We start from the raw sequence: 18,065 nt of genomic DNA on the forward strand, positions 1-18,065 counted from the left end.
TTAAAGTTAAGACGGTCGTATGAAAGGTCGGCTAACGGTTAATTTATGAACCGAACCAGGAACAAGATCCCCAATTTTGGGGAAATCTATTAAGCTTATCTGATTTTCCCCATGAATAGCAGGTGCAGCACGCTAGCACTAACGCGAAAGACCTCACAGTACTAACTACACACCCACAATCTGTGAAAATAATATCACATGGTTTACTGGTTTCCTTACTTGTTATCTCTTTGGTTTTTTTATCTGAGTGTTTTAGTCTCCTGATTAAGTTAATGGCGTTGCAAGCTTTCCTTTCTCAAAAAATATTTAGCTGAACATTTATGTCGATTAAATTTCAAACACATTTTACGTCATACATTTTTACATGTAACGGTTAGCAATTATGTTCGATTTCAAATAAGCACATATAAGTGAGAAGTGACAGTCAAGCAGAGTCCATGGCATCCAGAAATAGATAATACAAGACATAGTAAGAGTTCATATGTCATGAGCTTTCTTGTAAATGGACAAAGGGTCACAAGTATCAGACCTGTTAAAATGTCGACGTATTAAGAGCTTAGAAGCCATCCAGGAATAAGAAACATGCTGGGGGGACCTGAGAACCCACTTAGCACCCGCACCAGAATTGTGCGCTGTTGCTTTGTAAATAAAGAACCACAAGACATGAAACAGAAGTATACGATGTACACAGTAAAACCGAATTTGTTTCGCTTCGATCTGTACTTCTAGTATCTTTACTTTTCGGTGTGAATGATTTTAGTGCACTAGGTAAAGACTTTACGAACTTTACGAAAATACCATGTCGTTTAGAATAAGGGGATGCTCTGTAATTTATTTTATCTGATGAATCACTGTACATTATTGTTTGAATACACTGAATAACATAATAATATAAACAAAATATATTAAGAAAACAAAATCTATTTTAGAAATAGTTTTCTCATCATTGGCTAATACAAAGTGTTCACAAATATTTGACGCTTGGCACATTTTAATAATAGTCTCATAACACTCGTTGTTAAACACAAGTCGTTTCAATAATTTCTCAATATTTTATTATTGACTTGTACAATAATATCACAGATTTGTAAACATGGCAAAACAAAAATAAGAAGGAATCCGAAACTACAGTGCGTTACTTTAAAAAAAATCACTAAGTTTCTCATGTTAATCTGTTCCAAACCTGTTCCTTCAGTATGTCTTAGTGAGTTCTACTCATACTTCTTTAGTGTCTAATGTTAAGTTTGTTTATAAAGACAACGCTAAAATTTTTTTATTTGTATGCATAAAACTACACACTGAATGATTTAGCTGCTGGCGATATGTTATAGGTTATAAGCAATTTAGTTTCACAACACTCCAGACTGCAACAATACATTTTGCATATAATAACAAAGGTAAAACTAAAACAATACGGCAATGTATATACAATTTTTCCTTCAAATTATTTTATATTAATAAAGTAAAATGTTATCAAAATGTATGTACATTATTCATTGTTGTAAATTAAATTAAAAGATAATTTACTGATATTTTCCAGTTTTCTGAAAAACTTTATATTCCACATAATAATTTTATGGAATAAAGGCACTCCATATCAGATTAGTAATTATCTAATGGACCCATTCATCCCATGTTAACCGGATGAAAAATAATAACAAGCATTTCTAATGCAATCTTGTTTAATCTGCTTAGTTTGTGCTTGTTTGTGACGATTAAATTTTGGTCATTACCTGGACAATGTTCAATATAATTACATGCAGTGCTAGTTATAAATTAAAGAGCTGTTTTAAAAGTATTGGAAAAGTAACAATAAGATCTACAATAGTGATAAAGATACAAACATCTGTACTAAAGCACACACACACACACAAACCTACCGACGGTACGTTTTGACACGAACACTATATTCATAATGTTTCAAAATATATCTATAGCTTGGCTTCTATTACCTCAAGCAATACAAAAGTACAGTTGGAATATCTACAAAAGAAACAACTCAAACGTCTACTGTAGATAATAATGAGAACAGTCAGCATTGTTCCAAACAGAGCAAAACATCAATAAAGAAATAAAAAAATTAATAACAATATTTCAAAACATTGTGCTCAAGAAACGCACTGATAAATGGTGTTAAAACTGAGCAAAAGCATATATATATAAAACAAACTAAAGACATCTTAAATAATAAATGGTATAATCTGACCAATTGTCCTTCATTCAATCATATTTTATAACACCTTGAGACTTTTAGAAAAAAGTAAGCTTCATACCCCAGTAGACAAATGTTCCCTTCTGTTTATATATATATAAATCTATATATTTTAAAACATTTGAACGGTTATCAAGGAAAACAAAATATACAGCCAAATCGATTCACAAAAAGTTATACAGAGGTAAAATTACATGAAATCATAGTATAAATATTTAATGTCAATGAAAATGTCGATAACTACAGTCACATTATATTTTTCGTCACAATCGTTATAATGATGACAAGAGAAGTTTGAAATCTTTTTACGAGTTGAAAAAAAAAAACGCTTTAACAGATTTTTCTGATGATTCTTGCTGGGGGACTCTGACACGTGGTTTTGTAACTCTTTGGCAATATCCAAAAACTTGTTTGTCAACTCTCTTCATCATTTCGTAGGTCTGTTCTTGTTAGGAGCTGTGACCTTACTCTCTTTTGCATTAGTTGCTGGTTGATTACTTGTTCGATTTTCTTGCTTTGACACTATAACAACAAATATTGTTTCAGGTTTACAGTGATTTTCACACAAATACTTACATAAAACTTAACATCATTATGTAAAATATTTGTATTTCTTTATAGATGATAGTTTCGTTTAAGAAATAGGTTTTATGTGTATTTTTAGATATCTAAAATCTTATGTAACTAAATGGTCACTTAATGGTCGAGTAAATTAGTCAGATATGTAGAAATTTTACTCCCCTTGCACATCGCATTTTTTAGCACTTACTTGTGTTTGTTTCCGCATTGTTTTCTTGTGATTGTCTGGAAAGTAAATTGTGAAAATTAAAGTCCTTTATCACTCACTTTTATTATGTCTTACAGCAGATATTATTATTAAGGAAATGTGTAAAAGGTGCTTGTATACTGAAATTTGTGAGCCTTAGATAAACAAAATACTAGAGTAATAGAATCATTTTAGCACTTGCCTTGAAGTATTCTGTGCTTCTTTACAGCATCTCTCTGGTGATCTGAAAATAAAACGAAATATTCAAAGTTCGTTTGAACTCCGTTTTGGATTCGTTCCTAGAATAGCCATTGATATAAAATAAATTCTTCACACGTTTAATTTACAGTAAAAGTTCTTGTCTAAATGAATTTTCGGGTAACATTCAAAGACATAACTTAAGTTTCTTGTGTGATGTCATATACCCTTGAAGCTGTCCTCTTTTATAAAAAAGAATCAGAGCCTGTGATATCATCTAAAAATTCTTGTTATGGCTGTTATAGTAAAAAAGGCCTGATAAATAGAAAATGTTGACTTTATCAAATGCAAGCGTTTGCGGTACCGATTTTATGTTAATAAGGGATTTAAACATTTATAAGTACAAACAAATGTTTTCGATTTCGAACTCAATGCTTTGTTCTGACTGATGGATGGATTTTATAACCGTCAGGCAGTAGTTTCTTCTTTTATAGGCTGCCAAATCTTAAAATAAAAAAATAGACTTCAATAAAGCAAAGGATACTGCCCCTACATTATGATTTTATCATTTTTGTAAAATATTTTCAAATTTACGTTGCAGTTTGTTTCTTCTGCATAGACAGAGCCATAGTTCTCATTCATATAAAAGTACTGATCCTATTTGTAATAAAAAAGAACTATTCTACACATACGTATTTCCATTAGTGCATGCATTTACGTTTGACTACAAGGATTTGTCCTGTAATGCCTACATTCACCCATCCATTTAGCAGTGATAAATCATTCATTTATAAATTAACTATGTATGCGTATTAAAAAAAAGGTGTTTTACCTGATCACTCCGATCTTGGTGAGTATAACTGAAATTTGTTTAAAATACGCCCTTTACAATTTGCATTGGTATTTAAGTAATAATAGATAATACTAAAAATCGATGTCATATACTGAATTCATCTTTCAAATGTGTCAGAAACAGTAATATCATAGAATCGAATAGGTTGGGGTTTTTTTAGACTACAGTTATGAGTTTCTGTAATATGTATGTCCTGTCTATTACAAACTGGAAATGTTTTTAGAATATCATTTCGTTTATTTTAACTCATACATCTCTTCACGAAATGTTGATGACTGATGAAAAAAAAACCAATAAAATTTAAAGATACCGTTAGTTGTTTTTTCTGTCACCTTCGATCTGTACTCCTATCAACATCTTTATTATGTCCAGAAGTACATAAAATTTTAATAAATAATCTAAACAATTAATCTTGATACTTACACGCTATGGCAATAAGAACAATAACAACGGCCGAAGGAATTCCAGCAGCTAAGCCAATACAGGTATCGTCGCAGGTACGTTTTCCTTGTTTATGAACAGCTAAACACATAAGAAATTATTACTAATACACTTATTTATTCGATTGTTCAGTCTTAAGTACTCAAAAACGAGACAAGAAGTAGATACCTAATTTTCAGGGAGAAAAATTTGTAACATCATCTTAACAGAAAAGACTGAACTCTGAACAGGAGGAAAAACATTCTCAAAACAATGTCAAAATAAAAAGACACATGATCATGCAAGGTCACAACCAAAATATTTTGAAAAGTTGTACAAAGAGCGGTGAAGTGGAAAGTGATCAGAGAAAGTCCTCACAAAAAAGAAAAAGAAAAAGAAAAAGAAAAGATTTTTACTAACACGTTTCAGAGATGCTTAAAGATGGTTTCATGCATAATAAGCAAATAGTAGTAGTAATGCACCTCCATGTTGCATAGGTAGCAAGCTTAAGTGCAAATTATTGTGACAGACACAAAACATTTCTCTTTAAATAATAAAAAATGTAATGAATTAATAAAAGGATTCAGCATGCAGGACGGGGATAGATGTAAAGCAACGAATTGACTATCTAGGCCGGTCTACAAGTGCAGGTTAGATTCATTTAGGTTAAATATAATATTTAACAGCAGTGTGGACCTTGTGTTCAACCTGATTTGCGTTTTTGTGCGAAACCTTGTTGTTATTTTGCAAGACAAAAGTGACCTGTTGACTCGACTACCACAGTCGAATCGTCCGCGACCACAGCTCCAAGTATATTCGACCACTACTCATAGTTGATTCGACCAAATAATCATTTAAGAGATAATTGGGTTTCAAACTAAATGAATTTTGGTGTATTCTCCTTCTCATTCCTTGGGTGATACAAGGCGATCTCGCGAGAGAGAGAGAGAAAGGAAAGAGATGATCCGGGTTTAATCAAATCTTCTGCATTTCTAATCATGTGTTGTGATGTGAGTTTTCACTCTTGCGGTCTGACTGTAGGTACACGATGCTTTTCTGCAGAAGCAATCGCCACCCTAACTCTTTCATTTCAATTGTCATTCCCTTGATAAACTCTACTGCCCGTCATCTTGTACTAGGCTGAGGTGACCTGGGGTCACCCACTGTATCTGATGTTGTTAGGAATGTGTGAGAGAGAATGTAGGTCTCTCACGGAAAGATACTATTTAAATATGTACATGTATATCATCTCTTTTATATCATGTATATCGATATATCATTGCTAGTACGAGATCTATTTTGAATTGCCCTTGGTGATCAATATAAATATCATTTTTTTCTAAAATTATTTTACGCTTTACCCTTTTATTTTAAAAAATATTTGGCGACATGACAATTGATCTGCTACTGCCTTAATTAAAATACGATACTATTTACCTATATATATATATCCTGCATATAAAAGCATCTCTCTTTTTTGTTGTTGTTACTGTGGCAGCTGAACTGCGTATAGAGCAAAAGTAATTTGTATTAACAAAAATGTGGTTTCGTTTACATTCAAAGTCAATGAGTGTGTCATTACACTTACTTAATAGTGACTTCTGTATTCGGTGATTAAACTGACTGAGATCAGTGGCGGAATGAATTGTGGGCTGTGGTCGAATTGACTATGGCTGTGGCCGAATCGGTTCAGAGCTGTTAGATTCGACTCGTGCATGGTCGAATCAGTAAATGATTGAATCACCGAGTAGAATAATAGTTACTTAGACATCGACAAAATAATTCTTATCCTACCCTGGATGTATTTCATATATAGAATTAAAAACAACTGGACACATAATTTAGTCAGCATAAGCATTTTTTGCGTTTATTAGTAATAACTCAGGATCATTATCACGTAGGGTTTAACACCGTTAATAAATATGAAATGCTAATCTTTGTGTTCAAATAGGTTTTGTAGGGAAACACATAAATCCACAAACTTAACAATATTAAAATAGTAAACTCCCACAATCACAGCAATACAGTTATGCTTCACACAAGCTAAGCAACCAACACCAGTCCGTGTGACTAAAAAGCACATCAGCAGATATTCCGAGTAAATAAGAATGGAAAATTGCTTCTTGGAGAAAAGTTGTAAAGGAATTTTTTTTTATCTTAATGGATTTTAGTTGTATTTTCTAGGATGATTCAAAATGATACATAAATAATAAATTGCTCATTCTCAGAAAATCGTTTCTTTACGATAGGCAGCAGGTGCAACGTGTACCGTAAATTTCGGTCTATTGAGAGCACCTATAGATGAGCCACACCCGATAAATTCAAGAAATATCTACTTTTTTCCACAAATAAGCTTCATCTGTTTATAACCCGCATATATATACACATACAACATGAAAGATGCATCGTAGGCATTTCTTTTCGTTTTTAGCATGATGAGGCTGTATGCTTCAACAGCTGATCTGATTGCTTCAGTTGTACGCAACTTTCGGTAAAGTTGACAATGAACACTATAAAAACATGAACACTTAACACTTCATGTTAAAGTGTTTATGTTAAAAACCTCACTGAACAATTAATCGGAATCTGGAAAATTCGAATAAATCCGCAAAAAAGCCGTATCGCCGTTTTAAACCTTAGGGTTTAATTAAAGCTGGAAATGAACTCGCAGCTCATAGTCTGAAATGTACGGTAGTTCTTTACCTATAGCTAATTCCGATTTATAGAAAAATATGTAATTTGTTAGTATCATTCTTCCTTTATAGTGAATGACTTGTTTATGATAATAATAACAGGATATGTATAAAGCATTTTCCCGATCGGAGGAGAGTTCGATGCGCTTCACAAGAGACAAAGGCAGTGAGGACAGGAGTGTGGGGGAGAAAGGACAACAGTATGGACAAGTGATAGTAGTCCAGAACAGAAGGCATGCAACGCCTCCACTGTGCGGAGAGATGGAGGCAGGTCATTCCAATCACTGGAGAAAGAGAAAGATGGACTTTGATATGTAGAATAGAGAGGTAAATGGCGTCGACCAAGAGAAGTGACCTGTGTCTGTGAGGCTTGTATGGCAACACAAGCTCAGACAGATAGGCCTTGAACAATACGATAACAACGAATGGCGATCTTGAAATAATTTCTTATTGTCATTGCCCCTAACTGTGTTGTGCTACATATTTGTTTTATAAAAAAAATCGAAATAGGTTTTTGATATGCCACTGAAGCTTTGCCATCTCATATGCAGGTCACGATTCCACTAAGCTTTGATTTACACACAATCCTTGTCGTTTTGGGGAAGGAAGTCATCTAGCTTTAACAACGTTCCGGTTGGGGAAAGCAGCAAATTTCTTAACTGCGTCCTCAAGAATCTGTGAGCCCTAAGAATAACCCACAGTGTGGATACATTTACTTCTGCAGAAAAAATAGAAAACAAGCCCAAACGTTCAAACTAAAAGCCTAATCAATTACCCAAGCAAATTCATGTTAACAGGTATCCGGAATGACATTTGCACCAACTTTGAGTAACTATATACAAACTGTTGGAACACAGTTGAAAAAGTTTTTAACAATCACAGTTGGAAACAAAAACATCTGCAGCACAAGTGGAATCTTTATGCAACGCGTCTACTTAAAACAAAAGGGATATGGACATGGAGCTGAAAACAGGACGGGAAAGTTTAATGTGGAAGCACTGATAACCATTTTGTTGCTACGTGACAATCTCTGGCCTGTACTTGTAAACATCTATTTGAAGGTATTATGCAAGAAATCCGTCGTAATCGACACACATTATTTCCATCTGGGTGGCCTACATGCATCCTACACTTTGCAAGCGACACCGAAGCAAAGCAACATTGAAAGACCTTACCAATACTGAGTATTTTAGTGAGTAGGAGTCGCCTTTTTGAAAAAAAATATGCAGCTCTATACATCCGCATCAGTATTGCCGCAAGGACAGGATGTTGACTTCCAAAACCATTTAGATTGTTACCAGTACAGACCTTAAGTAATCCCAATCCTGCTTGATGGATGTCAGGTGTGTACCATCCACTGTTATTGCCATGCAGAGAGGAGAACGCAGGCATTACGGGGAATGGGTACACTGCTTCACATCGACCACAGGTAAAATACCAGTGACGGCGTACGTAAAAACGGTCACCACGCTCCTAAGACACGAGAAACCTATTTTCTGCGACAGTTAAGTGGCTTGACCCGGTCTGGTTTCGCCATGTGACCCTGCATAACTCTCTAAGACCCCAATTCAAGCTACACTGGCGTGGTGTGATGCTGATGGTTAACAGATAACAGCCTGGCTGACAAATTTGAATGAGTGGACTATTTATCACACGAAGAACCGATTCACTACAAGACAGCGGTTTACAAGTCTCCCCATATAGATTAACTGGTACAACTCAAGGGATAAATAAGTGATTGCTTTTTCCAATTATTTCTCTGCACTATGTTTTTGGCTGTCTGTTATAGTCACGTCGTCTAAACAGATGATATTGGCGGAGATTAAAAGAGTTTTTGCTAATATCATGGCTTAGGAATTCACTAAAAATATTGATAAAAGTGCTACCACAAATTATATAGGATACTTAGTGTTTTAAACTTGACTGCAATTAGCACTATGAAATATTGTCGTTCTGAGACAATTTCGAAGTCTACATGCAGACAAAGAAGGAAGAAATGACACCATTAGACTGCAGTTATTGTGTTAATGTCAACTTTCGGAAAGTTTATATTTTCTTGGAAGGATTTAATTCACCCACTCTTGGCTATAGATGTTGTTAGCCCAAACATAAGGAACATTGGAATATCATTATAAATGACACGCTTTATGACACATTATAGTCATCGTAGCTAGGTGTTTGTCTCTTGTTTGAATTGTGTTATAAAGCATTTCAGATAACTATTTTGTTTGGTTATTATTCATTCCCCTGTTACAGATTATAACATCCACAAAATGTTTGTATTCAATTATCTAATGCTTAAGAATTGATGCCATTCCTCGTTATGGATAAAACGATGACGATTGTGCAAATTATTTTAAAGACTGCCATCATTTCCGTGACTCACACATTTAATAAGCACGCTTTTTCTGCTTCCGTAGAAATAACAGTGTGTTTAAATAAAATTTGAGAAACATTATCCTTATGATATTAAGTCATTGAAAGAATAAAGCAAGACTTCGTAAAAAAGTGAGTAGGCATAATATTTAATAATCACCTGTTACATTTATGGATGGTGTTGAACCAGACGTACTTTCTGCAATATTAAGGCCGGACTGATTGAGCCAGCACAAGAAATCTTGATTTTTTGTCATATCGAAATGTTTAAAAAAATCTCAAACAAGTATTGTGAATACGCATAAGCTGCTGAGGTGAATGTAAGAAAAATGCTTTAGAACATTCATATTTTTACCAAATTTTACTAAGACAATTGTGATATATCACTAACACAATGTTGAAAATATCTTAACTATAATGACATGTGCACAGATTATGAAAGACTACATCTTTTCCAGAACCAAAAAAAAAAAAGAAATGTTTTTGGTTTTGTTTAAGATATCACCTCTTGTAGCTGATGTTGATACTGGATTGGAAGTTAGCTCTGTAATTACCAACAAACGTACATTAATCAGTATATTTTTGCATCTTTTAGAATATCCTTAACATCTTTGTTTACAGCTGTGTCTTTTCAGTAAGTAAATAAGGAAATGCTACCAATAAGAAACGGTAGCGCTGACTGATCTAATTAGTTTAATTAAAAAGTCGTTTTGGTTAAATTACTAAACAGAAAAAACGTGTCCTCTTATCAAAGTATGTCACAAAAATTCTTTAAAAGCTACCTTTAATTTAAAAAATGAACTAAAACACTGTAAAATAAAAACAAAACTTGATTTAATAGTATTTTTTATGATTTATCATCATTATTGCCTCATTTTGCATTGGAAAGATTTTCGAAGTTAAAATGCCTCTCGTTCTCCTAAGCCATTAAGTTATTTATGATTTTTGTTCCATGGTCCATCTTATTGTCACAGAAGGGTGACATGAGGACAAATAGCTAGCACAGCAAGGGTGTCTGAGTCACAAATGTTGAATGAGTAATAGTGATTTGTATTGAGATGGTGCAAGAGAAAGGGGAAACAAATTCACTGTCGCCGGCCAGAGCTTTCACTGCCCACTTCATTTTTTTCTGTATTCTTTTAAACATATAAATGTCAATAAGTGCAGTATACAGGGCTGGGAGATGAGCCATGAAGTCGAAAGCCAGGAAATGGGCTGTGTCTGCCCTGGCTAACGCCACGAATTATTACAACACAGAATATAAAGCGAAAGCGTATCACGTGATTTCTCGCCAAAGTTGCAGGATGGAGTAAAAAATTAACCTCCGTCTAAACACCACGCACGCTCGTCGAGTTTAAATAATCGTGGTGGTGACATGCATTAAAATCAGCTGAAACCGAGGAAGAAATCTTAAAGGGGAGACAAAACTGGGACTGTCCCCGAAAAACGGAGACGGATGGTCACCTTATGTTAGGCGTGTTTTACCTGTCATGTAGTGTACGTTTTCTCATTAACACGACCTTTAAAAACATCTTTTTAAAGAAAGCAGATTACAAATACCATTAAAGAATTTAGAGTTTAAAAAACCAATAATAGCACATCAAATTATTTAGAAGAAATTAGTTTAAGAGTTATATACAAAGACAGCTATTAATGATATTTTGTGAATATTAAAGCTTTTCTGAAACACTTTACACAAATCGAATTGCATAGTATATATTATTTATTTGAAAAGAAAATTTGATATTAGCATCACCTGTTGTAGTTGTTGTTGAAGATGTTTCTGAAAATAATTAATAATGCTGTCAATGAGGTGTGCAATCAAAATGACCTTTGTGTTACAAAAGACACAAGTAATTAGGAAACTTAATTTGCAGTGATTTGAACAGAAAGTTAAAATAAAGTTTACTACAATGTATAATACTTCTCTAAAGATGAATCTCATATGTTTTCTGTAGTACAAAATCATTAAGGTGAAAACAATTATCGATATTGTTACCGCAGCCATCCCCACGTTTCTGTGCCGACAGCAAGATCAACTAGAAAACGTTTATTCCGACAGACAAAATACAGCTTTAAAATGACCTGAATGTTAAAGAGATCTACTTAGTTAGGAAAGAGGAACCGAAAATATTGAAGTTGGAAAGTAAAATTTCGGAAAACAAAACAGTAATACACTCAAGCAATTTAAAGTATCTAAAGCTTAAACGAAGCAAAGCCATTACTGTGACATTGAAAGGGAAAGCAGAATTTAAAATTGATAGAGTAGTGAGTAAAACTGTCGGCCAAATAATATTTTTTTAAACTGTAGTCAAGATGGCATGCTAGTAAATGAACATTGTTTTCAAAAATTGGTTTCGCGTGATTTAACCTAAGTCTCTAAAATGGCGTAAACGCAAAAAATAAATAAATAAATAAATAAATAAAATAAAATAAATAAACCAGCTTGCATTTCCTTAGTCAAGGTAAAAGAAATTAATAGCCAAACATGTGTTCACTATGCCACATAGTATGTTATGTTATTTATTGCACAATCAAGATAGCGTTTGTATATAATCTTGGAGATTTTTGGTTGTTGTTGCTGCTGCTTTCTTTTTAAGGAAAGTTTACCATTTTCGTAGTCACAGCTAGCGAGAAATCTCGTAAATACATTCTATGCAAACTATAAATGTTGGGCAAAGCTCAAACAAATTTAGCTAATGTGGTCTTTCCCATATTGCTGAAGGGAAAAGTCTACTTTTCACTTACCAGCTCAACACGTATTTATGGTTCTACTCTAACCATCATATATCTATGAATTCCAGGTATTGTCAAATCTGAGCTTATTTCCTATCATTGATCATTGTGTTTCAGTTAAAATTTATAACGAATACAATGTTCATTACAACTACGAGGGACATTTAAGTATATGTGTTTGAGTCTCCTTTTTCGTCTGCAAAATTACTAACAGCAACGAGAAATTTCATTTTACCGTAGACTGCTCAAATCGACATTTAAAAGGCATGCAAACAGACATAATGGCTTTGATAATAATGTCCGTTTCGACAACAAAGTGTTGCCGCTCTATAGCTCTATAACAGCATACTTAGTGCATATGTTAGGTATATAGAGGTCGCCATTTTGATGTTATGTACATAAAACAGTAAAAAACTAGCTATATCAACTTATAGATTAACTGATTTCTCAAAAACGTTTATTGCTTCTCAGAATCTTATTTAGGATTTAGGCTAAATATATGAGTGTACTACATATAGGTAACAAATGCGTGGGCAGTGAAAGCGTTGTCTTCTTTCTATTGTAAAGATTGCCTGTAACATGCAAAAGCTAGAATACTTTGTCGGTGTTAGTCTCGATCAATTTTTTTTTCTCTGTTGTTATTCTCTTTTTGCCCTATACATATTTTTTAAAACAACATTGAATGAGTATTGATGTTTTGCAACGCAATTATCGTTTTAATTTAAAAAAATATTTTGCTTGGAAATTTGAGCAGACGAGGCATTAGGTTAGGCAGGGTTATATGCAGTCTGCGTTAGGTAATATCAACAGACCGTGGCGTCTATGTGCTGCATTTTAAAGTGATGGTAACAATGCTAATCTAATTTAAACGAAATGGTTGTCCCCTGACATTCTTACCGCTGTTGGAAAAGGAGGTGTTAGAAACCTTTATCTCTGGAAAAAGTTCTACGTGAGGGCGGTGCCCATCTCCACTTCCTCACAGCCTTAACTTTTACAAACTATCGTGTCAGGTACTTACAACTTGTCCACTAATGGAAATTAGCTGCTGCTCCACACGGCGCGCTCTTAAGTTGGACGCCAGTGCTTACATTATTTTTTTCAAAATGAGTGCATGGGTTACTCATATAATTTCTACCATAGCTAATGTTTTCTCCCATAGCTAATTTGTGTTTGCTTACCCTTTATCGACTGTGACCAAAAGAGGTTACGTCTGAAACAAGCTGTGAGGTCAAAAGCTTTCCATATCTTTAATTTGCTTTTACCATTAAAGGTGAAAAATATCCTAGCAAAAACTTACCATATGTGGCTGTGCAGCTGGCTGCAAATGATGTTAGCGGTTGACAGTCAATACTGCAGATTAGAGTTCCATCTCCATACGCAGTTCTGTTTCCCAAAATGCTTAGTTGATAAGTATATATGTTCGCCTCGACTCCCACACAACTGCAGTTCATTCTACCAGCCTGGCCACATGTTCCAGGATAAGGGGTCTCACATAAAGGATTCGATGTTGTTTCTGACACACTTTGAAAAGCAAATTGAAGTTTCTGCGGGTAACAAGAAGACGCCGATGCAACCTTTGTACTATTAACTGAACAGTTAACGTTTCCCCACTCTCCATCTTTAAAAGTGTTTGGACAAGTTATTAGAACAGTTTGGCACACACCACCTGTAAAAGATTAAAACTTTATTTTATTAATAATGATATCTAGCTTTTTCCAGTTATAACTGATATGTACAATTAGTACCTACACATTCGCGTTATCTTTGAAAAAAATGAAAAAGAGATTAAAAACTTGTTTTTCTTCAGAACCATTTTTTCCCATTTAGGTAAACGTGCTAGGAAAGGTTGCAGAAATAGGTTTAGTTACCCATCTAGCTGCTGTGAAAGAACAAGTGTGGTCATATATGCCGCTTTGTGTCTTTTCATATTGCCTTCATTTACTTCACCTGTTAAGATCATCTTCTTGTTGCTATATATGTTGGGATTATGTAACGGACCAGTGTATTTATTTCAAGCACGTTACAACACAAACACTATCTCTTCTTCGCATCCACACAATCAGTAACGCCTGTATAGGTAACAGAGCAATTTTAAATTGAAAGAGGTAATACTACTCATATGTTTTTACAGAAATACAGTTCAATTATAAAGTGTCCAGGAATTTTAATATCCCCAATCCTCTCTCAACTTTGATGTCACGGCTAAGAAACTGTTTCCACTTTCGCTGTCGATTTGGTCACGGATATATTTCAAAGAACAGTTTAGATGTATTTATATATTTCACCTAGTTCACAACTGCTTTACAGTGTCGTTCAATAAGGCTCACGTTAACTTTTTGTCAGTGATTACATAAAGGTAGCTTCACACCCCAGTACAGACAAATACCAAGTAAAATTAACAATAATCATTACGTTTCCTGGAGAGGGATTCCCAATGAACAGTTCGGAAAAAAGTGGGTTTTTGACTCTGACCACCCTTTGTTGTCGTGCCGACACAAGAAACTCTAAATTCTTTCTAAAATAGCTAATATTTTGAAATCAGTAGACACTTAGCTATTTTTCCGAATTTTTCTTATGTAAAACAGTGTGTTTATATGTAAGAAACTTATTTAAAAGACAATACAACGAAACTATTGCAATTTAAGACATATTGAAACAGTTTTCTAACATAAAAAAGACTAAACCAACATTCAGGTCTGTATCACAGGGCCACATAAGTTATAAAATTTTGAAGTGAGCAAACTGTACCAAAAACAAGAAACTGAAAAAAGAATGAGCAAAGAAATGTTTTAAGTTAAAACATTTCTTACGTCTGCTTAATTAAGCAATTTAGGTGCTTACTAGAAAAATATAACATGTTTTAATGTATTACTATCTTAAAACTAGTAACACTGTTTCCTTACATAACACACTGCTATGTGTCGAAAGGTTGACTATAGCCTATAGGCTACATAAAATACAAGGCCAAAAAAAAAAACAACCAAAAAAAAAAAGATAAAACAAAACAGTGCTTGCAAGCATTGATCTTTAAAAGTTTCGTTCATCTTGAGCTTCAGTGTCCACTAGTTTGATAAAATTTCCCATCTCTGATCTCTTCCTATCTAGCATTTAGCCGACGTCTATGTCGCTTAGCGCGATCGTGTGTTGAGGGTCTTGCGCTCACTGGCACGATCAGTCACAAAAGCACTCACACGCCCAGCACAAGCAACAAAACCAAACGCTCCTCATCGCACAGATGCACACACATGGGGAGAATACAAAATATATATTTATTAGTGTGTCTATGACTGGCTAGATATGTGTGTCCATGGGGCAATCTTGTTTCTTCTTTTCTTGTAGACTCTCAGGGAATGGCTTTTACTTATATTGAACAGTCACTATTAAGTAGTATTTTCATATAGATAGATTCAAGTCATTGTTACAGCTGTATGGGGTTTTCTTCTCTATTTCAGCAGTCAGGGGCTTCAGTATAACGTAAGTCACTAAAGTAAAGGTTGTCTGGAAATTGCAAGTTTGAAAGACTTTCTAATTCAAAGGACGCAGGAGAGTAACAAGGACACTTTATATCTTAAAATGTCTGTCTGGTTGTCACTTTTAAACTTTTAAACTCTAAACTGCATGCACGTAATGCAAAAACTTTCATTCTGCCTTAACACCAACAGACATTAGATAACTATCATGAACACAGCATTTAATGTTACCAGCCATATCTAGTACAGTTATACTTATACTATCCACTCTCATTTGCAAAAACATGTTTATGAGGTTTGGCTTGTTTGCATTTTTTCTTCTAGTCATCTCGTCTCTTTTGACTTAAAATACGTGTACTTCCACTAATCAGCTTAATGGTTTCCTTTTTTAGTTTCACTAATAGCCAGATCTATAGCCCATTTCCTTTCCCTCCCTACATTTTAAAAAGAAACACTGAGACAATAAACTGAAAAAAGTGATTTAAAGGCATGATCTTTTTAATTTTTTTTTCTTATTTGAGAGTTTGTTTTTTTCATTATTAGGCTGTTGGTTGTGCACAATACAAAATTACAATACGAACTTTGTTCAAAATATCTGAGACTTAGTCGACGTCGTACAGACCAATGCCACCAATTAGGGCCGTGTCTTCAATACACTATAAAATTGGAAACAGTGCGTCGCACCTGTACAGTCACTGTTCAAGATCTACAACTACACTGCCCAGGAAACCTGATGTCTAAGGTAGAATCAATCTCTCTTCGTATGGGTAAGGAATTTAAGCTAAGCATGCTCTCTTTAGGTAAACACTGGGTCTTCTTGTACAGTAAGAGCAACGTTTCCTACAGTTATAGCAAGTCAAGGGTTTCTCACGCAGAACCAAGGTCTCCTTATGGTCTGTCCATATACTTTATCCCGAGTCTTGTGGAGCTGATAAATGGCTCATTATATGAAACGTGCCTCGATGAGTTAGCAGACATTTTCCTGGTTTTGTCTCTGGCAGAACCAACGTCGTCTTGTAGTCTGTCAATAGGCAAAAACTCGTCTTGTGGTGTTGAATGGGTGTCTTCTACGGAACATGTGTCTAGATGAATTAGCATACATTTCCGTAGTTTTATTTGTCAAAACCAACTCATAATAAAGTGTGAATTGTATGTGTTTTATTTTGTCATATTATTTTTATTTATATTTGATGTTAGTTATTCTTTAGCAGACGATCGAACACCCTCTTGGGCTGTGCTATCGAACGTCGAGTGAGCCAAAATATCCCATTATTCGTCAACAGTCTCAGATCATGTCATGCCTATCGTAAGCACAATACAACGACAATTCACTTGCGATTTGATATCATTGACTTTGAGTCTTACAGAAGATGACTTTTAAAACCGGTCATGAATTGTGACCTTAAGCGCATGCTCAGACCATGAGGAAATGTTGGTTGTACCCGAGACATCGGGTCTCGTTACACCGTGACCATCCTTGCTGGTCTTTTACTTAGATGTAAAAAGTACAGAGCAGTAGACTGCTTATCGTCCTAGCGAACATTAGTTAAAAAGCGCAATGTACAAAATGAGACCCCAGCTGATACATTTATCGAATGAAATGTATGGATTTTACATTGCTATAGTATATAAACAGATCATTTCTTTAGTTACTTAAAGAGCAAAATGTAACTGATTAGTAACAACCTAAAATTAAGCAATGTGACAATAAGTATTGTACCTAGATTATACATTTAATGGTGAACAATAGCAAAAACATTACCTGAAATAAAGGCAACGAATATCAGTAGTACATTTAGCTGTCCGATAGTCAGGTAGAGTTCCGATATTTGCCCCTGTGCCGACATCATGGAATTAGCTCCTGGTCGCACTCGACTAAAACTTGCAGTCCTTCTGTTTAGTAATGTAGTGAATTGCTTGAAATACTCCCATCAGATTACATTCTGTAATAATGCTGTCTAAAATCAATGCTGTCTAAAATCAGATACACATATTTAACCATACAAATCTGACACGTAACAGCGAGCTCTGTCGTGAACTGCTGCCTGCCCAATGAGGCAGTCATAAACAGGTCAGCATATACAGCAAGTAAAATGAACCCCCAGTCCGATACGAATCGGTTTGTTCTTCTGCAAAATTTTGCTTTCTATTATAATGAAAACAATACATTTGTCAACAATGCTATTAAAAACATATTTTTTTTTCTATTTCTCAAGCATTTTAGAAATAATTGGTTCTTTCTGAATTAGTAACACTAAAGCAAGGAGATTTGGCCGTTGGTACTCAATAGTAACATCCCTTTCACGGAGCTTCCATCCAATCGAATGCGTTTGCTTTGACA

The 18,065-nt window shown here is 34.5% G+C and overlaps 1 protein-coding gene across 5 annotated transcripts; it reads right to left on the reverse strand.

Annotated features, from left to right (window-relative positions):
* Positions 1–1,038: 1,038 nt before the first annotated feature.
* LOC112567729 lies at positions 1,039–18,021 on the reverse strand. Of its 5 annotated transcripts, XM_025244512.1 has the most exons (10): positions 17,487–18,021; positions 13,552–13,920; positions 11,275–11,301; positions 10,024–10,062; positions 9,679–9,717; positions 4,453–4,551; positions 4,009–4,036; positions 3,181–3,222; positions 2,982–3,016; positions 1,039–2,734 (listed from the first exon to the last, which is right to left on the reverse strand). In XM_025244512.1, the coding sequence occupies exons 1-10, from the start codon at positions 17,572–17,574 to the stop codon at positions 2,640–2,642; spliced, it is 861 nt and encodes a 286-aa protein (XP_025100297.1). In that variant the 5' UTR covers positions 17,575–18,021; the 3' UTR covers positions 1,039–2,639. The 5 variants fall into 5 exon arrangements, with proteins under 5 accessions (XP_025100297.1, XP_025100298.1, XP_025100299.1 ...); XM_025244513.1 differs by lacking the exon at positions 10,024–10,062; XM_025244514.1 differs by lacking the exons at positions 10,024–10,062; positions 11,275–11,301.
* Between the last annotated feature and the right edge of the window lie 44 nt (positions 18,022–18,065).

Source organism: Pomacea canaliculata, linkage group LG7 (assembly GCF_003073045.1).
Source record: "Pomacea canaliculata isolate SZHN2017 linkage group LG7, ASM307304v1, whole genome shotgun sequence".
Taxonomy (NCBI): domain Eukaryota; kingdom Metazoa; phylum Mollusca; class Gastropoda; order Architaenioglossa; family Ampullariidae; genus Pomacea; species Pomacea canaliculata.